At 45.3% G+C, this 23,280-nt stretch overlaps 1 protein-coding gene across 4 annotated transcripts in view; it reads left to right on the plus strand.

The window, feature by feature from the left end:
• Nucleotides 1-22,818, plus strand: part of AKAP1 (A-kinase anchoring protein 1) — a 65,472-nt gene extending 42,654 nt beyond the window's left edge. For all 4 annotated transcript variants that reach the window (XM_061605012.1, XM_061605010.1, XM_061605008.1 and 1 more), the window contains exons 3-11: nucleotides 835-968; nucleotides 4,268-4,394; nucleotides 6,846-6,973; nucleotides 14,394-14,571; nucleotides 15,772-15,922; nucleotides 16,583-16,650; nucleotides 17,787-17,860; nucleotides 20,217-20,282; nucleotides 21,458-22,818. In XM_061605012.1, coding sequence (XP_061460996.1) covers nucleotides 835-968; nucleotides 4,268-4,394; nucleotides 6,846-6,973; nucleotides 14,394-14,571; nucleotides 15,772-15,922; nucleotides 16,583-16,650; nucleotides 17,787-17,860; nucleotides 20,217-20,282; nucleotides 21,458-21,520 — 989 coding nt within the window. In that variant the 3' untranslated portion in view covers nucleotides 21,521-22,818. The remainder of the gene's footprint in view (nucleotides 1-834; nucleotides 969-4,267; nucleotides 4,395-6,845; nucleotides 6,974-14,393; nucleotides 14,572-15,771; nucleotides 15,923-16,582; nucleotides 16,651-17,786; nucleotides 17,861-20,216; nucleotides 20,283-21,457) is intronic.
• The last annotated feature ends 462 nt before the right edge of the window (nucleotides 22,819-23,280 follow it).

The following is a 23,280-nucleotide window of genomic DNA, read 5'->3' on the forward strand; positions in this document are numbered from 1 at the left end:
ATGAGAGCTGTCTATAGAATTCCAAGATTCTAATGTGGTATGTCCATCTCTCCCAAAAGTGGCCAACAAGGACTGAGCATGCTCAGTGGGCATGGAATGCTGTCTGACTGGGGTTGGGGAATGGAGTTGAGAGACTAGAATATTGAACAGAATCACTTCACACTGCAACAACACTTTGTTGCAGCACCCTATGTGCCTGAGCTATTCTTAAATGCCCCCATGGTGTCACATTTATGTATTTATATTATCAATAAATAAAGAGCCACTACCTCAGGAGGCCCCACAGAATTTGTTTTCTCTGCTGTAAAGTGCCCGTGTTACATTAACTAGAATTATTAAGGTAGTTTAGAGTGTTGGCCTTTAAACTTGAGATGACTAGAACGTTTTTGTGAACCTGTGGATGCTACTTGTGAGTAAATATTGACTGTCTCTTAAGCAAGAGATAGCTAACCTGTGATCTTCTGTATGTTCCTGGGCTCACCTCCAATCACCCCTAGCCAGATGGTCAGTAATTATTTTCAAATGTCTTCATTTATTTCCGGAAAGTGCAGCTAATGGGTGCCTGTTACATCTTGACACATGGGTTCTTGTATACTTCCTCTCCTCTGGATTGTTTGTGCGTGGGTGAGACTTGGTTTGGGGCCATGAAGGAGAAGGCCCCGTCCCTTCACCCAGCTTTGTAGAAGAAGAAAGATATGCCAGATGATCCAATTGCAGATCTCTCTGATGTGTAGTTTGGGTTTGACTCTGAATGCTTTTTCATGTTTCATCTTTTTTTAAAAAAAAAAGTTGTGTAATGTGCCTCAAAGCTGTGGAACTTCTCTCTTTCTGTAGGTTCAGATGTAAATAGCATGGATTCCGTGGACATTGGCTGTGCCCTCAGAAATAAGGACAGCTCCCCGAATTCGAAGATGGGAGGGGATTCTAATAAGACGGAGCTTGTTATCTGGGAGATAGAGGTACCAAAGGTAATTTCCCGTTTTTTCCTTCCCTCTGGTGGTGAAATGTGTTAGCTGAAGGCTTTCTTCACAGCTGACAATGCGTTTGCTTTAACTACACATGTGCAGAATCACTCCAACGTAACGACAATCCTTATAGATTGCTGAGCACACAGGCTGGGCTAAACAGGAATTGTTGAACACACACATGTTCTCAGTCTCTGTCTGTCTGTGAGGAGACATTTGTCCAACTAAAATCTCTCTCCTTCCCCCCCCCCCATGAGGAGGCATTTGTCCAACTAACGGATTTTGGAGCACTTTCAGGACCCTTAAGAGAACAGATTAGAGGAAAATTCCTAGCAACTGTTTGTTTAAAGGGTTAAAATGAAAGAGAAGCAGATAGGATGTGATACTGTTTTGGGGGCAGCCTTAAGGGGTGCTCATCCTGGAGGAACTGGCCTGGCTGGTGTGTAAGCTGAGTTTTTGTCATTAGGAGGATTTATGTACTGGCCTTCTGTTTTTAAAGCCCCGATGGGGAATCTTTGGCCCTCCTGATGTTGCTGGACTACAACTCCCATCATTCCTGACCATTGACCGTGCTCGCTGGGGCTGATGGGAGTTGTAGTCCAACAGCATCAGGAGGGCCACAGGTTCCCCACCCGTGCTTTAAAGAAACTTGCAAGGCAACTCACAGTACAGAATTAAAAAGCAACTACACAGCTGACAAAATTGTATTACAAGCTAGCAATATATTTTGTTTAAAAAAGATGGCATATGCAGATAAGCATTCATAGGAAATGTGCAGAGCATAAGCATCATGAGCAATTTGATAGGTCAAAGGCCTGCCAAAAATAATAAAAAGGAGGAGGCAAAATAGGCCTCCTGTCCTGCCCAAAGTCAAGAGATCCAGACTCTGACGCGGCGGTGAGTTTTCCTCTTTTTATTAAAGTTAAAGTTACATCAAAATCTGTGCGCCTCATTAACCTAACAATGCTTTCTAGGAACTTTTCCCTGACTAACTCTGACTAAGCATGACTCAGCAAGGAACCCCTCCCCTGCATCCTCTTAAGAAAGCTTGGCTTTTGCCCGAAGCCATTGGCTCCTCCTCATCTGTTGAATCTCCTGCTTCTGCCTCTGGCGTGCACGGCTCCACAGGGGCTGGCTCTCAGGTTCCCCCTCTGAAAGGGGTGGATGGTCAGCTTGCTTGACCCTGGGAACCTACGGGGTGCCCGGCTGGGAACCATCAGGTAAAACAGGCGGTGTGGGCGAGGAGGGGGAGTCTTTAACAGGACAGTCTCCAGAGTCTCTGACAGTTGTGGTTGCACTTCAACCGGGGGGCAGGATCAGGGGGAGTTGAGGTGTCATTGACTGGGATTTGCACGCTCTGTGTACTGTCCCCGCTGCTTGACTCCTCCCCTGGCTCATCCTCACAGTCCTCAATGTTAGAGTCTGGCACCTTGAAACTTCCCCTCCCAACCTGGGTCACAACACCTCTCTCGACACAGATCCTAAAAATCCCCTCCTGCACCCAGCTAGTTATCTCTCTTAATGTTGGAAACTGGAAGGGATCCAATCCAGTCTAGCTCAGTATTGTCTACACTGACTGGCAGTAGCTCTCCAGGGCCCCACCTAGGGAGTTTCCTGCATGCCAGCCCTGGGGATTGAAGCTGGGACCTGCTCTATGCAAAGCAGATGCTTCTACTGCTGAGTTGCCAGCCTTCTTCAAGGGGCCAGCCTGTTCCTTGATTCAGGAAACTCAGAAGTCGAGCACCCTCCAAAAGCCTCTGCTTGAAGGCCTCCAGACCCGAAATCGGTTCCCCTGTCTGTCTGCTGTTTCCATCAAGAATCTTTGTATAATGTCTGCAGTCATCATATTGGCTGGCCATTCATGGGACATGGGGAGGTTATTATATATTGCTGTAAACCGCCCGGAGAGCTTTGGCTATGGGGTGGTATATAAATGGAAAGAAACAAAGAAAAGAAAGCTTGACCAGAATCCACTTTTCCGCAACTTAAGTCGGTTTGATCTAGTCATGGTCCCTGGGGCCGCAGAAAGCAAAGCTTTGCCCTCATCTGTGTGGCAGTTTTTCAAGTCTTTGCAGAGAGCGATCGTGTGCCTCCCCTCTTCAGACTTCTCTTATCCAGGCTAAACGCACCCAGTTCTTTCAGTCTTTCTTCATGGGACTTGTGTTCCATATCCCTGACCACCTTTGGTGCCTTCCTCTGAACTTGTTCCAGTTTGTCTATTTTTAAAATTCTGCCATCCAGAACTGGACACAGGAGCCCATCCTTCCGCTTCTGCTGTAGACAGCTGCAGCATGGGATTGCACCATTCCGACGGCCTGACCCTCTGTAGAAGCAGTCTTCTTTTGTGGTCGCTGTGTAGGCATGTGCGTGGAATCCTACATCTCTACAGAGCACCACCTGGGGAATTCGCAGAACTAAAACATAGGACTGGGCATGCTACACTCCTCTCCTCCCCTTGAGCAGATTAGGGGCATGTTGCAAAATCAGAAGAAAGGGGGTTTGCTCTTAACGTCAAGACAGATGGCCCAATGGGGCCTGTCCAGTCTGGTGGGGGTTTTTTGCATGTGTATTCTGCAACAATAGTGCATTACTGGTAGATTTATAGTGGACCGTCTGCACATCCATTTTGCTTCTATTCTGAGATGCCTCCTCAATGTATGTTTATTTAAAGCATTTACATACCACTTAGTCACTTGCATTTCTAAGCAGTGCACATAAAAACAACCAAACGTAAAAATAAACAGTAGAACCGTAAAATTATCATCAAACCAAACGTTAACTTAAAAATGCCTGCTGGAAGAGGAAGGTTTTTAGTTATACATCTGAAGTTCGACATTCAACACTGTTAGCGCATCATTGCTGTCTGGAGGAACACTCTTGCGCTGTAGTGCAACAAAAGCAGGACCAAAAAATAAACCTGCAACGTGTGTGGTATGAAGCCACGGGACGTGCACAGTTTGGAAACGAAGCAGTATGTCCGCCCTAAAACTTTTGCATGGCAGAAACAGTATTGAAAGTGGGATCGCGTGTAACCGCTCTGATTCCATCATGAAGGCACAATAAAAAGGAAGGGGGGACATTAGTATTTCCTAGAATGGCTAAGAAGGTAACTGTGAAACCACACAGAGCTCTTAGCCAGAAGGGTAATAAGCCAAGATTTAACGAAGGCTCCCCGGGTCAAAAGCTGCACAGAGTTCCCCATCTTAAGAGTTTTTGCCTTTTCTCCTCTATGGGCCAAGACCTCAAAAGTGCCGCTTGGTGCCGCGCTCAAACATATCTTGGTGTTGCCTCGTTTCCTGCAGCATTTAGTCGGACGGCTGATCGGGAAGCAGGGGAGGTACGTGAGCTTCCTGAAACAAACGTCGGGTGCCAAAATCTACATTTCCACGCTACCTTACACCCAGGACTTCCAGATCTGCCACATAGAAGGTAAGTGGATGGGATCGTGCCTAGCTGGTTGACTGGTTTGGATAGGTGTCTAACCGGAGGTCTAACCCAGTGAGGTGAACATAGGGAGCTGCCTTATCATAAGTCCAACACCCCTCACTGTCGGAGGCAGTATACCCGAGTACCAGTTGCTTCTGGTTTGCTGCTGTGAGAGCAGGATGATGGCCTGATCCAGCAAGGCTGCTGTTACGTTCCTTTGAGTCAGACTGTTGGTAGAACTACTCCAGTGTTTGCTCTGACTGGTAACATCTCTCAAAGGTCTTCCTCTGCTGTGGGGTTCTCTTCTAATTAGAGATATCAGGGATTGAACCTTGGAAATGGTGTGCTTGACTGCTGGGCTGGGGCTTCTCCCCGGTGATGAGTTGCAGGTAACACATCAGCTCTCTGCCCACATTTCTTGTTTGGAACACCCAAAGTGGTTTGGGCTTCACTTTCAAAGACTTCACCAGGCATTGCTCTGCCTTGTCTCTAAAGCACATCATAAGGGCTAGAAACTTGGTTTTTAATAGCCCCCCCACACACACACAACCCACCCTTTTTCTTGCTGCGACGCAGTCCTGAAAAAGAGGCCATGCAAGTACTTGAGCAGGGCTGGGCAAGCTGTGGCCCTCCAGATGTTGTGGGACTCTCCCTCCCATCAGCCCCCAATGATCGGGAGTGATGGGAATTGTAGTCTAGCACTGGAAGGGCTACAGATTCACCAGCCCTGTGCTAGAACATTAGTGCAGTGTTGGGAAGTGATGTACCCCGTATGCTTTCAGGTGGAGGAGTTCTCTTAAAGATGCAGCTTGGCCCTATAGAGCAGTGGTTCTTAACCTTTTTTGGGTCACGGACCGCTTTGGGAATCTGATGAAATGGGCCCCCCTAATTAATAAAAAAATGCATTTTTTTATTGCATTGGAGATTGCATGTCACAGATGCCCTGAAGCCCATCCATGGACCCCAGGGTAATAACCCGTGCTCTAGACAGCACACTGTGTTTTGTTCTGGAGGATTTGGGTTCCAATCCCATGTGCTCTAATAGTGGAACTTGTAGTGGGTAGGAGGCAGAAATGATGGGCAGTAGCAGGTTGAGGACAAATTCACTCTTTTACGCATATTTCATGTTAGAGTTTATTAGTTTATTATTATATTAGAGGAAGACAGGTTGTCGAAACGCATTTGGCCATAACACCAAAGAAGCACCTTCTTAGCATTTATTTGTCTTTTAAACTGGAGAGAGAGGCGCTTTTTGGAAAAAGTATTTTTTTATTGTTCGACATGTCACATTCTTGTGTTTATGTATTTGTCCATAACTCTCCTTTTCTGAACGTTCCATAAATATAGCAACACATTCTCCCTCTCTGGGAATCATTGGCACATGTTTTTAGTGATGTCTGCTGTCTTGGATTATTTGCAGGGGAAGTAGGAAGAGAGGAAGGTCAGTCAGTGGCTGTTAGCCACGACAAGGGAGACCTGCAACAAAATGTTGCAGTCTGGAGGGTTGCTATTCAGGGTTCCACATGCTCCGTTCCTTCTGCCTCCCATCAGCTAGCCTTTCATGGCAACTGAGCCTGCTTGGTTCCCACTGTTCTTTGAGTCTCTTTTGGCTTTTCCCCCCGATAAATATTTTATTGTTTCTCTGCAAACCATGGGGTCCCTTCCCAAACCTAGTGTTACTTCCCTCTTGTCTGTGGGTGATATAACAGCACTCACAAATAGAAGGGATTATGATATGAAACTTCCATGTTCAGAGCCTCTTCAGATGGTTTGAGCACATACACTAATTCTGGCAAAACTGCACTGGCTGCCAGTTAGGTTTTGGGCTAAATTTAGTGTTAGTTATGACCTATAAAGCCTTATATGGCTCAGGACCCCATTGCCTCAAGGACCGCCTCTCCCTGTATGTACCAACCTGGCCGCTGTGCCATCAGAGGATCTTCTTCGTCTGCCCCCCCCCCCCGAAGGAGGTGCAGAGAGTGACAACATGAGAATGGGCCTTCTCAGTGGCGGCCCCCCAGGGAGGTATGCCTGGCGCCATCATGATCCATCTTTAGGCACCAAGCAAAAACATTTCTCCCAGGCATTTGCTTCTTAACTTTGGAAGGCTGCTGGAGGGCTTCTGTTGTGTAGCCTTCCTAAGAAGGGTTGCTCCACCACCTTTGTACTGCTTTCTTTTTTTACTATATATACCTTTTACTTTTAATTTTTAGTTATAGCAAGTCGCTTTGAGTGCGCACATTTGTGTAGAAAAGCGACTAACAGATTTAATAAATAAAATAACTTGGTGCAACCTCGAGCCAGTCACTGCTGTTGCCCTAGTGAGCACAGTTAATGACCCACCTTGCAGAGATGTAGGTAAGCTCAATTTCTAGTTGGTCTCTAAAATCTTCTAAATGACTGCTTTGTTTTTTCTCTCTCTCCCTCTTCTCCCCCCCCCCCCCAAAAAAATAGGCTCTCAGCAAAATGTTGACAAAGCACTGAGCCTGATCGGGAAGAAGTTCAAAGACCTGAGCCTCACCAACATCTATGCGCCACCCCCTCCCCCATTGCCCTTGCATTCTCTTCCCATGACCTCTTGGGTAAGCACGTGGTCTCCAAGATAGCCGTGTGGCACCTTACTTGAGCTGCGCGGGACACTTGTCTGTTGGAGGAGTCAAATTCACTGGCTGTCTGGTGCATTACACAGTCAGCCCCTTTTTAGGCAGGTCTCTGAGCATTTCTGTAGGTAAAAGAATCCTGGGGATTCCTGAATGCGTAACTTGCAAATGCAACAGACTTATGGAGGTGCAGGGAAGTCTGTGCAAACTCTCACGCTTTGCAGGGTTGTGCAAAACTTGTAAAACTATAGGTTTGGTGTGCATTCGGAAGGGCAGGGATATACGCTCCCTGCTGCATGCAAGGTCTCTTTCCCCTAGAGCAGCCTTTCCCAACCAGTGTGCCTCCAGATGTTGTTGGACCACAACACCCATCAGCCTCAGCCAGCATTGCCAGTGGTCAGGAAAGATGGGAGTTGTGGTCTGTGATGCGTCCTTCCCTGGCTCTCCCTGTCAGGTTCCTACCTGCTCGTGGTTACTGCCTGTCTCTAGGCACCACCAGGGACTCCACCAGTCCGGACCGCTCTCTCTTATGATTTCTCTCCCGGCTCTAGCACATATCTCAACAGATCCCCCTGCTAGGCAACCACCAGTAACGTCCCAATACTAGTATTCCCAGAGACTCTGAATACTGGTATTGTTATTCTCTTCACCGCTGCCACCATTTGTTACAGTTCCCCTTCAGCCTTGGTCATTACCTTACCCTCCCTTCTGGTCTGTGAAACCCCAGCCAAGGATCAGGCCTTTGGTAAACCAAATTAAGTATTTATTACAGATAACAAAACTAACAAGATTAACAGGATTTCTTCTTAAGGCACATAAGCATATGGTTTTACTCAATACTAATCCGAACTCCACCTCCCTCCTTCTTCACTCTCTCCTGACAAACAACTCTCTCAAACCCCACCAAGCAATCCACTCTTTCTCTTCTCCCCCCAGATTCCACAATTTACCACCTCACATTCACCCAGATTTACCTGTCATCCTTTCATTTATACTGTCAGCCATTTTAAACATTCAGCCAATCATCAAGCATTCTATTGCCCATTCACTCCCCCTCCTCTTTCACTACTTACCATGTATACTCTAAACAACCAGCACTTACCATATGTACACTAATATATAGGAACATCACATTTCCCCCCCTTAAACAACGGCAGAGTATTATTCCTGTTCCAGGATTTATACGTCGCGTTAACAAATAAAAGTCTCTATGGGGAAAATGTCTTTCTTTGTTCCTCTGTCTGGTCACGTCACTGCAGTCCCAGCCACTTGCCTGGAAAGTCCATCGGCCAGTACATTGTCCTTGCCTTTTATGAACTGGAAGTCCACTTGATAGTCCTGTAGGGCCCAGGACCACCTCTGCAGCATAGTGTTATGGTTTTTCATAGTCTGCAACCATAACAAGGCCCGATGATCCGTAGTCACTGTGAATCTTCGTCCCCACACGTATGGGCGCAACTTGTTCAGTCCCCACACGACCGCTAGGCACTCCTTCTGGACTAACGAATAGTTTTTCTCCCTCGGCATCAGCTTGCGACTCAGGTACGCCACTGGATGTCTGGTGCCTTCTCTCTCCTGCAGCAAGACGACTCCCAGCGCCAGGTCCGATGCATCTGTAGCCACGATGAATGGTTTCTCATAGTCTGGTGCTATTAATATGGGTCCTTGGCACAAGGCTTGCTTCAGTAGATCAAAAGCCTTCTGACATTCATCCGTCCATACCACACGCTCAGAACACTTCTTCTTTGTTAATTCATGCAAGGGGGTTGCTATTTCCCCAAAATTTCTCACAAACTTCCTATAAAATCCAGCCACACCCAGAAATGCCCTTACTTGTATTTTGGTTAAGGGGATCGGCCACGCTTGTATTGCCTCCACCTTGCTCCATAAGGGGGTGATTTTCCCACTCCCCACCTTATGTCCTAAATAGATTACTTCCTTTAGTCCAAACTGGCATTTCTTAGCTTTTATTGTGAGGCCTGCTTTTCTTAAGGCCTCCAATACTGTTGTCAGGTGTTGGACATGCTCAGGCACCGACTTGCTAAAAATGGCCACGTCATCGATATAGGCCACTGCAAAATCTGACATGCCTCGCAACACAGTATTGATTAGCCTCTGAAATGAACTTGGTGAGTTCCTTAGTCCCATGGGTAAGGTCACAAACTCATATAACCCATCTGGTGTACTGAAGGCAGTTTTGGCTCTGGATTGCTCGTCTAGTTCCATTTGCCAAAATCCTTTACAGAGATCTAGTGTAGAGATAATGGTTGCTGCCCCCAATAACTCTAACATAGCGTCTACCCTAGGCATAGGATACGCATCTGGGACAGTAATTTTATTGATTAGCCGATAATCAATGCAAAACCTTGTCGTTCCATCTTTTTTCGGAACCAAGACAATACTTGAGGCCCAGGGACTGATGGATTCCCTGATCACTCCTAATTCCAGCATATCTTCCACCTCCTTTTTGATCTCATTCAAAACTTTCCCATTCACACGGTACGGAACAGATCTGATTGGGGCATGATCTCCAGTATCAATGGAATGTATAACTATACTGGTTCGGCCAGGTTTGTTGCTAAAGAGATTCCTATAGGTTTTCAAAACTCAGAATCTCTTCTTTTACTTCCTCCTTCACCTCCTCTGACCATTCCACTTGATCTACCCCTCCTTTGTCTTTGCTTTCCTGTACCAAATCTGGAAGTTCAGGCCCACTTCCCTCAGGGAATAAGGTAACTTGCAACACCTTTGCATCCCTGGTATGGTAAGGTTTTAACATATTTACATGAACCACTTTGCTTTTGTTTAATTGGTCTGTGGTGATTACATATGTCACTGTGTCAAGCCTTTCTCTGATGGTATATGGTCCTTCCCAGTTAGCCTGTAATTTGTCATGTTTCCTGGGTATGAACGCCATAACCATATCTCCCACATTATACACACGTTCCCTGGCTGTTCTGTCATACCAGTAACTTTGCTTCTCCTGTGCATGACTCAAATTCTTTTTCACCACCTCCATCATTTGTTTCACTGATTCACATTCATCCTTTCTCTCAGCAGGCATCCACAGTCTATGTAAAATCCCATTCTCACACACAACTTGATTCCTCAGTTTGTCAGTGAAAGGAATCTGTTGGGTCAGCGCTTGTTCCTTTATCTGCTTCAGACTTATATCTTTATGCAGCTCTTCCCTGAATTGATCTGCTTCTTCCCCAGAGACCACTTGATACAGTTTGTCTTCTTCAGCAGGCCTGCTAGTGGTTGCTATGGTGACCTGAGGCTGGTTAACAGATTCCACCCTGTTTGTTTCAGCCCCCCTTAATATGGCTTCTTTTTCTCTGCCAATTTGCTGTCTGGTCACTACATATATTTTCCCCTGTGCCCCCATAACATCTCTTCCCAGTATTACTGGTTCTTGTTGCTGGGCATTAATACCAACTTTATATTGGTCCTTTCGGCCTCTCCATTCCATTTTCACTAGGGCCACAGGCAAACTCTCTGGTTGACCCCTCACTCCTTGGATAGTCACTGTTTCCTGAGGTAATATTTCTTCAGATTTTATTAAATCTGGCCTCAGTAACGTCTGAGCGGCACCAGTGTCAAGCAATGCCCAATAATTTGCCCCTTGTATACTCACTTCCTCTCTCAGACTTGAATCAAGGTCTGTTACTTCTGTCCAGTTTATCTGGCAAAACTGAACCTTTTTCGCTGCTTCTAAAGCCTTGGGCTCTGTTTTCACTGCCCTATCTGAGCAGGATTACTAATGGGGTTGGCAACCTCACATTGAAAACGTAGGTGCCCCGGTCTACCACATTTGTAGCATAATTTCTCCTCACTTTTAGGGTACACAGATCCACTCTGGGGTGTCCTGTGCCCTTCAGATTTTACTGGAGGACTCACTCGCTGTGGTACCACATCCCTTCTGCCAGCACTATATGGTCTGGGTTTAAACTCTCTTGATGTTTTCCCCACCCAGCCAGTTCTATTGGAGGCAAAGTGATCTGCCAGCTCTGCGGCCTCCTGCACAGATGTAGGGGAACGGTCTTTTTCAAGGAGCCTTATTTCTGGTGGTAACTGATGGTATAATTGATCCAGTATCATGAGGCTTTTCACCTCTTCCACTGACTGAGCTTTGGCACTACTCATCCACTTTCCAAATATATCCATCAACTTTGCTCCCAGTTCCACAAAAGACCTCCCTGTCTGTATCTGGCAGTTTCTGAAAAGCTTTCTAAAATAATCAGGCCCCAGTCTGAATCTTTTAAACACTGCTTCTTTGAATTCAGCATAGGTGACGGGCCTGTCTGAGGGGAAATATTGGTATACCTCAGCCAATTCCCCTTTAATCAGATTTGATAAATACTGCATGTATTTATCTTCAGGTAGCCCCCACAACTGAGCTGCTTTTTCAAAGGTGCTGAGGTAAATTTGAGGATCTTGACCAGGCTCATAGACAGCAAAGTCCTTTGGAGTAATTTTTATTTTTGCTCCATCTCTGTCTTTCCTTGTCTCCTCAGAATGAAATTTCTCTCTATCAAATTTTAACTTTTCTACTTGTAATTCAGCATCCAATGCTCATTGCTTCTCCCTCTCCTCAAACCCCAATCTCATTCTCTCAGCTTCCAACTCCCTCTGCTTGTCTTTTTCCTCAGCCTCCCTCTTCAATCTCTCAGCTTCGAACTCCCTCTGCTTGTCTTTTTCCTCAGCCTCCCTCTTCAATCTCTCAGCTTCCAACTCCCTCTGCTTGTCTTTTTCCTCAGCCTCCCATCTTAACTTCTCTCTCAAGTACTCTATATAAGCGGGATTGCTTAAATATCCTTCTGGGGTCTCTTCCCTGACAGGTTGTTTTTGCTGGGCAGTTGCAAATCCTATAAGTGCTACCCTCAATTCATCTACACCTTTACCCTCATGAGGTAAATTGAATGTTATGCACTTCTCCACCAGCTCCTCTCTTTTCATTTTTATGTATTCAGCCATGGTCACTCACTCTTTGCCGCACACTCTTTGTCAGTCACTCTCACAAGAAATCTTGTTTTGTTATTTCTGTTTGCCACACCACTGTATCTGGATTCTCTGTTGTTCGTATCTGGATTCTCTGTTGTTCGTATCCCACCGCTACTGACACCACAAGTGATGCGTCCTTCCCTGGCTCTCCCTGTCAGGTTCCTACCTGCTCGTGGTTACTGCCTGTCTCTAGGCACCACCAGGGACTCCACCAGTCCGGACCGCTCTCTCTTATGATTTCTCTCCCTGCTCTAGCACAGATCTCAACAGATCCCCCTGCTAGGCAACCACCAGTAACGTCCCAATACTAGTATTCCCAGAGACTCTGAATACTGGTATTGTTATTCTCTTCACCGCTGCCACCATTTGTTACAGTTCCCCTTCAGCCTTGGTCATTACCTTACCCTCCCTTCTGGTCTGTGAAACCCCAGCCAAGGATCAGGCCTTTGGTAAACCAAATTAAGTATTTATTACAGATAACAAAACTAACAAGATTAACAGGATTTCTTCTTAAGGCACATAAGCATATGGTTTTACTCAATACTAATCCGAACTCCACCTCCCTCCTTCTTCACTCTCTCCTGACAAACAACTCTCTCAAACCCCACCAAGCAATCCACTCTTTCTCTTCTCCCCCCTATTCCACAATTTACCACCTCACATTCACCCAGATTTACCTGTCATCCTTTCATTTATACTAGCCATTTTAAACATTCAGCCAATCATCAAGCATTCTATTGCCCATTCACTCCCCCTCCTCTTTCACTACTTACCATGTATACTCTAAACAACCAGCACTTACCATATATACACTAATATATAGGAACATCACATGGTCCAACAGCATCTGAAGGCACACTGGTTGGGAAAGGCTGCTCTAGAGGAAGGCTATCAACGGTTACTAGCCACGATAGCTGTGTTCTCCCTCCACTGTCGAAGGCAGGATGCCTCTCAGGACCAGTTGCCGGAAGCTGCAGGAAAGGAGAGTGCTCTTGTGCTCAGGTCCCGCTTGTGGGCTTCCCTTTGGGGCATCTGGTTGCCGTGGTGGTAACAGGATGCTGGACTAGGTGGGCCACTGGCCTGATTCAGCAGCTAGGCTCTTCTGATGTTCTTAAACCAGGAATGGGGGTCCTGTGGCCCTCCGAATATTGCTGGACCACAGGCCCCGTCCTCCCTGCCCATTGGCCTTGCTGGCTGAGGGACATGGAAGCCTTAGCCCAGCAACATCTGGAGGGTCACAGGTTTCCCCAAAACCTGATTCAGATTGGGTTTTTTTTGTCTGATTCAACCGGGCCTTTCTTTTCTGTGTGGAGGAGTTGAGGGCACTGTCTTGTATGCTGCAATAACCGGCAATTTAGATAGCACTTCTAAAAATTTCTTAATGCCTGCATTGTTTCGGTTTTGCTCATACGGATCTCGCAGAATTAGGCCATTTAGTCTGTGGAAATCCTGGAATTTGACTAGAAGGTGGTACTCGGCGCTAGTCCTCAGAGTAGACCCATTGAAGTTAATGGGCATGACTAATTGGAGAGTTCATTAATTGCATTGGGTCTACTCTGAGTAGGACTTAGTCAGCCACAACCCTTAGGCTGCAGATGTCTAGGCTCTTGCATTAAATTGCCCTACTGCAATTGGCATGGCTTGTTTTTATGTGCACCACAATTAAGTTGTATTGTGGGAGGGGTAATTTTGTTTTACAACAAAGCTATAGGTTTTTGTTATGTTCTGGCTTCCCTCTGTGGAGCTCAAGGCAGCACACATGCTTCTCCCCCCGCCCCCAGTTTATCCTCACAACAGCCCTGCGAGGTAAGCGATAGGCGGAGAGGTAGCAACTGGCCCAAGTTCCCCCAGTGAGCTTCATGGCCAAGTAGGGATTTGAACCCTGGTTTCCCAGGTTCCAGTCTGACACCCACTGCTTCCTTAGTCTGTATCTATACAATTTGGAGTACTGGAATTATTATTATTATTACTGTTTATTGATGAGTACAATTTTTTTGTCTCAAAGCGATTTACAATTTTTTAAAAGGCATACGATACTAAATCTAAAATACATCAAAAATAACATTATTAGCTGAAAGTGTTCATCCTGCAATAACATAAAAAGAGCGCATCCTACCCCACCTAACTAAAAGATGCAAAAATTAAGGGCAAAATGCCTGGGTGAATAAAAGCATCTTCACCTGGCACCCAAAGATTGTTAGAGATGGCACCAGGTGGACCTCTCTTTGGGGAGAGCATTCCACAGTCGGGGCCACTGAGAAGGTCCGCTCTCGGGTTGCTGTCCTCTGCATTTCCCTCATAGGGGGCACATGGAGAAGGGCCACAGATGGCAAACGGTCTGGGTAGGTTCGTATAGAAATACACATCCTCTCTTACTCTTTTTCTTTTTTCATGACAGCTCATGCTCCCAGATGGGGTCACGGTGGAAGTGATTGTGGTCAACCAAGTCAATGCTGGCCACTTGTTTGTACAGCAACACACGCACCCCACTTTCCACGTCCTTCGCAGTCTAGACCAACAGATGTATCTGTGTTACTCCCAGCCCGGAATCCCGACCATGCCAACCCCAGTGGAAGGTAAGTGCCTTCCCATTTGGTCTCCATGTACCTTTTGATAGAACCATCTGGCTTCTGTTGCTGCCGGCTCTTATTGCAAGCAACTTGCCTGGGTGTGAAAATTGACCAAGCATGGATGCCTCCTGGTCAGTTCCCTGGGAAGGAAGTATATCAAGCTTCAGCATGTTGCTCTTTTTTCCAGTGTGTCAGGCTCCTACTGAGAGGAAGGGCAGGATATAAATCAAATAATAAATAAATGGCACCCCAAAGTTTAGATCCTGCATGCCACCACTTTGAAGTCCTTCTCGGTGGTGCATTTATGGAAAAAACAACTCTTATTTTCTGAATTCTCATGCTGGGAAATATCTAAAACATCCATGTTCACTGCCCAACATGTTAAACCTCACTGACATCCATCTGCCTTGACTCAATTCCATTGGTTGAGTTGCTCTGATGTCAGAAAAGCAGAGTGCCAAGGGGAATGAGTGGAAGGCCTTTTTATTTTTTCTTTTGGAAATTCTGGACATTGGACACTGCCTTATACAAAGTCAGACCCATGGTCCATTTAGCTCTACAGTGATTCTCCAGGATTTCGGAGAAGGGCATTTTCCCAGCCCTACCTGGCGATGCTGGGGATTGAACCTGGGACCTTCTGCATGCAAAGCAGACGCTCTGCCACTGACTTATAGCCCTCCCCAGCGTTCTAGAAGCAGCTTTTGGTAAACTGAGGAGCATTTAGGATCACAAATTGGTAGAGCAGTTTTTTATATATAATGTAGTCACCAGCAGCTCAATGACAAATGTGCCACCACTTTTAATAGACAATGGAAAGAGGAAGACTGCTGGTGTTTTTTATTATTATTAAGGTGTGGGTGCTGTCAGAAGTGTGTTCACTGTTTCTGCAGTGAAGCAAACATTGGACAATTTGAAGCCAATGAATAAAGTTGCAAGTTAATTTCAGACGTGTGTTTGGATTCTTCCTTTGACTCTCATGTTGTTCCATGTCGTTCTCCTAATTTTTGGTTTGCTTTGAAAAGAATAAATAAAAGCAACCTCGTTTTGGGGTACTTCAACTGTTGAGGCACCCTATGAAGGAAAGGTTCAAAGTGGGCAAACAATTGCTAGGGAACTCAATGCAACTTTTGAACTTGCCTGACAGTTTGTGTCTGTTTTATCACTTTGGGCTTTCTTCCCCCCCCCCCCAACTCTTGAACTCTTCAGTTGGTGTTGTCTGTGCTGCGCCAGGCATGGAAGGTGCATGGTGGCGAGCACAAGTGGTCGGCTACTTCAAGGACACTAATGAAGTTGAGATCAGATATGTGGACTATGGCGGTTATGAGAGAGTCAAGATAGACACGCTCAGGCAGATTAGGTGAGTGGGCCAAGAGCACCTTCCTAAGGCTGCAGGACCTCATTTTCTGTACTGTACTCATATTAGGGTGGGATGTGCAGGTGAGGGATATGTGCAATCCAGCAATGCGTTGCTGAACTTGGGCTAGGATCCCTGATTGGCTGTAACACCTCAGCCCAGCTGGTGTCCCTCCTTGTATGACTTCCACTCCCGTCAGCCCCAGCCAGCATGGCCAATGGACAAGAGGTTCAGCAACATCTGCAGGGGTCCAAGTTTGCTACCCTTGAGTTATATAGCATTGGAATGCAAGACAAGATACTTCAGCTGAAAATCCATTACTGTTATTAAAAGAAGGAAAGCTTCATGTCTTGTTTAAAACAAAAAACAAAATGGGGATGAACTTTGCATCAAAGTGATCTTGAGAGAAGGAAGCTCCTAGCTCAGTTGTGGGGAACCTCTAACCCTCCAGATGTTTCTGAACTACAGCTCCCATCAGCCCCAGCAATGGCCAGGGATGTTGAAAGTTATAGTTCAGCAACATCTGGAGGGCCAAAGGTTCCCCACACCTGCCCAAGCTCTTCAGCTAATTCAGCATGTAAGTCCTCAAGGTTTATTGCTGCCCCTAATGAGCTTCTTTAGATTCTTGTATTTTCTCATCTGCTTGTGTGTTTGCTTTTTAAGGTCTGACTTTGTAACACTACCTTTCCAAGGAGCAGAAGTCCTCTTGGACAACGTAGTGCCGCTTCCAGGTAATTCCAGTCACTGGTGGAAGTATTTTTCTTTTATTTTTAGGGCTTGTGCCTGGAATATGCAGCATGGTGCGGGATGAGATGAGGTGGAGGGCATTGGGAGGGGGCACTTCCAAACTGCATGTTAACTGTGCAGCAAAAACAGCAAGCCTTTACCCACTCAGACTCACCCTAAGATAGTGTTGTGTTCTTGCAAAGGGGGTTATTTGCACTGCTTTTGCAGAGATTAAAGCCGGTGGCATTAGTCTCTCCCTGCAGCGCTTAATCCAAGGTCCTATGCCTTAATTCTGAGTTGAGTGCCTCCCTATAATAGGGATCCTGTTCAGTGAAACCACGAGAGACTCTTCCAAAGTTTTTTTCTGGGCCAGGGCACCCAGGAAAGGGTGCAGTAGGTCCCATTCAGATGTCCCATTCCTGAACTCTTTGTTCAAAGGAAAGGGTACGGACTTGAAAGTGACTGTCATCAGACCTGACTTTGATGCTTACATCATGCTGGCTTCCTGCATGTGGGGTGGTCCCCAGGTGCATGGTGGGGCAGTATGGAGAAATGCAGGTGGGGGGGAGTGATATGATCAAAGGAGGACTGTTCCTGTTTTGGGTGTGTGTGGGATAGGCTGTCCTGCTTCCTTTCCCACACAGTTAAAAATCATCCAGCATTACAGTTGCTACAACAGGCAGAAGGAATCATGAAGTGGTCCTCGAAGACACTCCGCAATTTTCAAGGGGTCCATGGCTTCTCTATAGTATTTGTTTGTTGCTTTTACTCACTGGAACTGGACTGCAAAGGTGATCTGTGGTATCCCACACTAGATGTTTACTACTGTCAGTTTGGAAGGGTTTTTAACTCAAAAGCCTGGATTTTATTCACCTGGCCATTCAGGAAGAGAGGGTATTAAATCCTTATATTTATTATCTGTCTTTAACGCTTTTTCTGAACCTTTGTGTTTTGTTAAGGATAGCAACGTTTTTCTGTTTGGGAACCACTGTACTATGCAACTGTCTTGCTAGTTCTTTGCATGCAAGGTGGATTTCTCATGCATTGCGGGGGCAGCATTCAGACGTGCAGATGGGCTGCATAGTAGGCACTTAGAGTAACTCTTTTTCGTTGTTATCTCCCTCCTTTACTTCCCTAAAAGATGATGATCACTTTTCATCTGAAGCGGACACAGCCGTTAGTGAAATGACCAGAGGTACACCCTTGCTTGCGCAGGTATGTGTCTTGGCTAGGGATGGAAAGATCTGTCTGTTTTGGTTCTCTCAGTTACTCATTTTTCCAGTGTTAAGTTCAGTTCTCTACATTTCTATAGCGATCTGCATTTTTTAAAAAAAAAAAATCCTCATGAAAGTTCTCCACCATTTTAGTGCAAATTTCTCCAAATAAACACACTTTTATAGGCAGTTTTGACAAAGGGACACCTTTTTGCAAGCCATTTCTCATCACATCATGCCTTTTTGCATGTCATTTTCATGCATGTATTCATTTTTATGTGCACTTTCCCCTAATATATGCATGTTGTAAACATTTAGTTGGTGAACTGCATCCCAAAATTCTGATAAATGCGAATTTTGAAGGATGGCTGTGTTTCGGTTCGCATATTGTTTCGGAAGTTGCGAATTTGATGAATTCTGCTTGAAATATGAACTTAATCGAAATTCTCACCCGTCCCTAGAAATGGCTGTGAGGCTTCAGCACTTGGCTGTGAAAAGCTTGGCGCAAGAGCCTTGCATCTATGAGCAGAATTATGTTCCGCTATATTAAAGCGAGGAAAGGTTAGCGTAAAAAAAGTGATAGGCAAAGTCCCCTCAACGTGATCGACATGGCTCTGTATCTGCAAGGTGTCTTGGCAAATATTGGTGGGGTCAGCAGGGAAGTTGCTTGTCCAGGGAGGGGGAGCTCCCCTGGCAGAGATGTAGAGAAAATAAATTGATGCCTTTGGTGTCTCTAAAGGTGGTTCTTAGGCTAAGGTTTCTGAATGTAAACAACTAGCAAGCTTTTCAAACTTTGGAAGGAGGAGTAGTTCTGAAATGTGTCTTGCACCTGAGCCCATTCTCTTTCTTCGGATTCTTCATGGTCCTTCCCTCACCCCTTTTTCTGTCCATCTCCCCTGATAAACACACCCAAGGAATGGGGGCGGGGGGGTTACATCTGGATGGGGAACAAAAACCCATTTGAAATGTCTTCAAGAAATGATAGACACAACTAGGCAGTGTGAATCTATCATGTTTTCTGCATGACTTATGCTGTCTGTCATTTTCGTTTCTGGTCTTTGTTCAGGGTGCTGGTGTTAAAATTCTAAAGCCCATAATGCCTCGGGATGTTGGGTACCTTTTTTTAAGAATGGCCTCCTCCCCCTCCCCCCAATACGTTCCTCCCTGCAAGCTGCAGTTGTCCTCCAAAGGCCTCATCCAGATTCCCTGATTTTGGGAGGTGAGCCTAGTGTCAACTAAGGGAGGGCCTTTTCTGTTGTGGTGCCTATCCTATTTATTTATTTATTTATTTATTTATTTATTTATTACTGCATTCGTGTTGCGCCTTTCCTCCAAGGAGCTCAAGAATGCATTCATGGTTATCCTCCTCTTCACAACAACCCTGAGAGGTAAGTTAGGTGGAGAGGAGTGGCTGGCCCCAAGGTGACCCAGTGAGCCTTATGGCTGAGTGGGGATTTGAACCCCGGTTTCCTGGTTCAACACTAACAGCTACACTACCGCACCGGCTCTCTATTCTCCCCACCCCATGGTGCCTGCCTTGCTGAATGAGGTCAGTCGGGCCCATTCACTATTTTGCTTTAGGAAGTTGGTGAAGACCTGTTGTTTTTAAGGCCTTTGATTAACTATGCAAATCATTTACTAGCTTTAGCTCGGTGCCTATTTTTGTACTGCTAAATTTGTTAATTTGGCTGGATACTGTTAGCTCCCTATTTTGAACTTGTTTTGATGTTTTTTAGGATTGCACTTGGGTCAACCTGTTGCAAGGTGGCTCAGGAACGCTAATACATTTCTTTGGGAAATAGACGGGATAGGAATTTGGCAAATAAAGCAAGGTACTCGAAACAGAAGGCTGCTTGGTTGGGCAGTCTCCTCCATTTGGCTCGCAGCACTTGGGGTGGTTTCCTTCAAGAGTAAAGAGTTAGTACTGAGAAGTTGTGTGTATCAATTTTGTGTTCCATTCCAAGCCAGAGAAAAATGTCTTAAGGCAAAAACACTCAACTTGTAATACATCCGGCCATTATGAGCTTGACAGATTCATCTACTGAATCAAGCAGTGGTGGCTAGTGGCTTTATGTCAGTGGGGCAGTTGAAGCCGCTTTCAAGGAGCTGACCAAGGTGCTGAAGATTGGACTAATGTTCGGACTAAAACCCAGAGTCCACTACCCCACTGTCATAGAACCACCAGCTACCGCTAGAGTCGGGTGATTGCAAACTTCAATGACACAGCTAGAAAGATGGCCTGTTCTCCCTTTAGGCATGTTGTAACATACCTGAATATGTTTCCAGAAGGAATTTGTGTACTCTCTACTATTTCTGCCCATCTCTTGCTAGTCATTAATAGGCATCTCTAATTCCAGGTTACAAATTACGACAGTGCAACAGGCTTGCCCTTAATACAGCTTTGGAGCATGATAGGAGATGAGGTACGTATTTTGCTACATAGAACATGGTGACCTCCAGATGTTGTTGGACTACCAAGTCCCATCAGCCCCAACCAGCATAGCAGATGGTCAGGGCTGATAGAAATTGTAGTCCAACAGCATCTGGAGAGCACAGTATTGGGTATCCCTGCTCTAATCCAGTGTGTTACCTTTTCTTAGATTAGGCAATCGGAATACAGAACAGATATTTTAGTAAGTCTGAATGCCAACAAACCTTGTATTCAGAATACGATGGGTGGCATTCAGTGCTAGACCTACTTGGAGTAGACATTAATTGGCATGACTAACTAAGGTTCATTAATTTCAGTAGGTCAACCGTGAGTATAACTTAGCTGAATTTTAATTAGCGTAGACCCATTGAAATTCATAGACCTTAGTTTGCCATGTCCATTATTTTCAGTGGGTCTACTGTGAATATTATTATTACTATTAGAATGTATAACCTGCCCTTCGCCTAAAGGTCCCAGGGCGGGTTCAACAGTTTTAAAACACATAATTAAAAATAGTTAGAAGCAACCTAAACAACATCACAAAAAAACAGGATGGGTCCTAAAAATACACATCTCAGGTGTCAAAGGCCAGGGTAAAGAAGTGTGTCTTCAGCATTTGACGAGAGTTGTACAGTGAAGCTGCCAGGCGCATCTCAGTGGGGAGGGAGTTCCACAGCTTAGGGGCTGCCACAGAGAAGGCCTTCTTCCGGGCCACCGCCACCACCCCGGAGCTTCTGGGGGTGGCGGAACTACCGAAAGTCCCCCTCTGCTGATCTCAACACCCTAGAGGATCTGTAGGGAAGGAGGCCATCTTAGATATTTGGGTCCTGAGTTGGTCAGGGCTTCAAACACTACCGTGAGCATCTTAAACTGGGTTCGGAAACAAACTGGCGACCAATGCAGCTGTTTTAAAAGTAGGTCTGTCGTTGAATTACAACCCTGTGCTTTTTAGTTCCTTTGTTAGCTTGTGGGATAGGCAGCCTGTGTGGCTCTCTGTAGGCTGTTGGACCAGAGCTCTCATTTTCCCTGCCTGTTGGCAGTGCTGGCTGCCGGGGGGGGGAGGGGGGTGACGGTAGCTGCAGTCCAGCAATATCTGCACACGGGTTGCCTATCCCTGCGTTGGCATGTCACAGCAGAATGCCTGATACTTTTTTTCCCCTTTTGCAGTTGGTGTCTATAAACCGAACCTTGGTGGAAAGAGGATTTGCGCAATGGATCGAAAGCTACTAGGAAAGTCCTTGGCTGTTTTCCTAATTCATCTTCACCCCTGCCCCCCCCAATCCCTTCCTTTTTCTCTCTTTCTCCTTTTTTTGGCACTGTTTCAGAATTGGGTTTGGCAATCCTCCTTCCTCCCTGCCCCTTAACCCCCCCAAAAAAATCATACGTCATTTCTGCTTGTAGTCTGTTGTGATGCATTCATTGCGCAGACACAGTTTGTATTGCATACCTCATTTTGCAGAAAAGCAGGGAGTTGAACCCTAAGCCATAAAAAGACTGCAGCTTTAAAACTCAGCTCCCCCCCATGCGCGCACACACGCCCTCTGTTGATCTGGGTTCGAAAGTGAAGTTAAATTAAATGAAGAAGAAAAATTATGTCTGGGGAGGGTTGTAAAACGCTTGTCTTTGGAAGGTTTAAACTGTGTGTTAAACACACCTAGCCCTCTAAATTGGCTGCTGCCTTAACGTTAAGGAAGCAAAATTGCTTCCAGACCTCCCCCCCCCCCCAAAAAAAAAACCCTATGGTAATCGATCTGAATTTTGGGAGCATGTCATAGGCCTGTTGGCATTCTGTACTTTCAAACAGCAAAAGTTCGTCAACTTCAGCCCTGTCGGGGAAGCTGAAGAACTGAATGAAAGGACAGTGCTCATTGCAGTATATTGTTGACTTTTTAATTACGGCTCTGTTTGTGAAAGAAACTGAAAACACTGCTTTGCAGACCTCCTTAAAACTATATGATTAAGTACAAACCATTACAGCTGCAGCTGTTTTAATCCCTAGATCATGTTTAACAACAACAACAAAAATCGATTGCCAAGCCTGATTGTAATTCATAACTGTTTTTCTAGAAGTGCAAAAACCTATGTAAATATATATAAAAATCATTGTAATATTTTGTACAAGAGAAAAAAAATATTGGAGACTAAAAAGGGAACTTCAAACAAAATCGATTCTTTTTCCGCCACACCAAAATATCCTCTGTAGGTAGAAAACAGTTTGGGGTGTGAATTGTTACAGCTGAGCATTAGAAAAGTGTCACGGTTTTGTATCAGCTCTCGTGTACAGGATGGCTTTTCTCCTTAGCTTGCTGTATGGTAGGAACGGTAATCAGCGGACTCTTTGCTACTTTTTTGCTGTACAGATCTGACTTAAAGGGGAAAAAAAGTTAACATTTGGAATTAATATTGCAGTGGTGTGTCTCAAATTTTTTTTGCTCCTTTTTAGATTGGTTTCAAATGTGGAATTTAAAAAAAAATCAAGTAATTTAAGCTAATTTAATACTATTAAAATATAAAAGAATTTAAACATGGCTACTGAGTTGGGAGTTATTACTGAGGTGGGGGAGATGCTTGGAAATATCTTTTTGTATATAGACAACCTACTACAGTTTTTTTAAAAACAGATTTGCTTTCTCCTATAAAATATATGAGGTTTCGGGCACAATTCCTGTTCCTAAGACACTGTAGCAAGGGCCTAGTGCATTGAATTGTTTCAGTAAGACACTTGCCTATCTCTTCAAAGGCTTCAGTCTTTCTTGAGATGGTCACATCAGAAGCTACTCTTAGGCAACTCCAAAGATTGTCTAGGTCTAGGATCACTGTGGGAATCCTGTGTTGCTCCAGAAGTTGCTGTGTTGCAACTCCCATCATCTCTGGCTATTGGCCATGCTGTTCTTCATTCCTGGTCTAAAAATAGGAGGTTGTATCCAGTGCTAGTCCTACTAAGAGTAGGCCCATTGAAAATAATGGTCATGACTAACTTGGGTTAATTG

Source organism: Rhineura floridana, chromosome 21 (genome assembly GCF_030035675.1).
Source record: "Rhineura floridana isolate rRhiFlo1 chromosome 21, rRhiFlo1.hap2, whole genome shotgun sequence".
Lineage (NCBI taxonomy): Eukaryota > Metazoa > Chordata > Lepidosauria > Squamata > Rhineuridae > Rhineura > Rhineura floridana.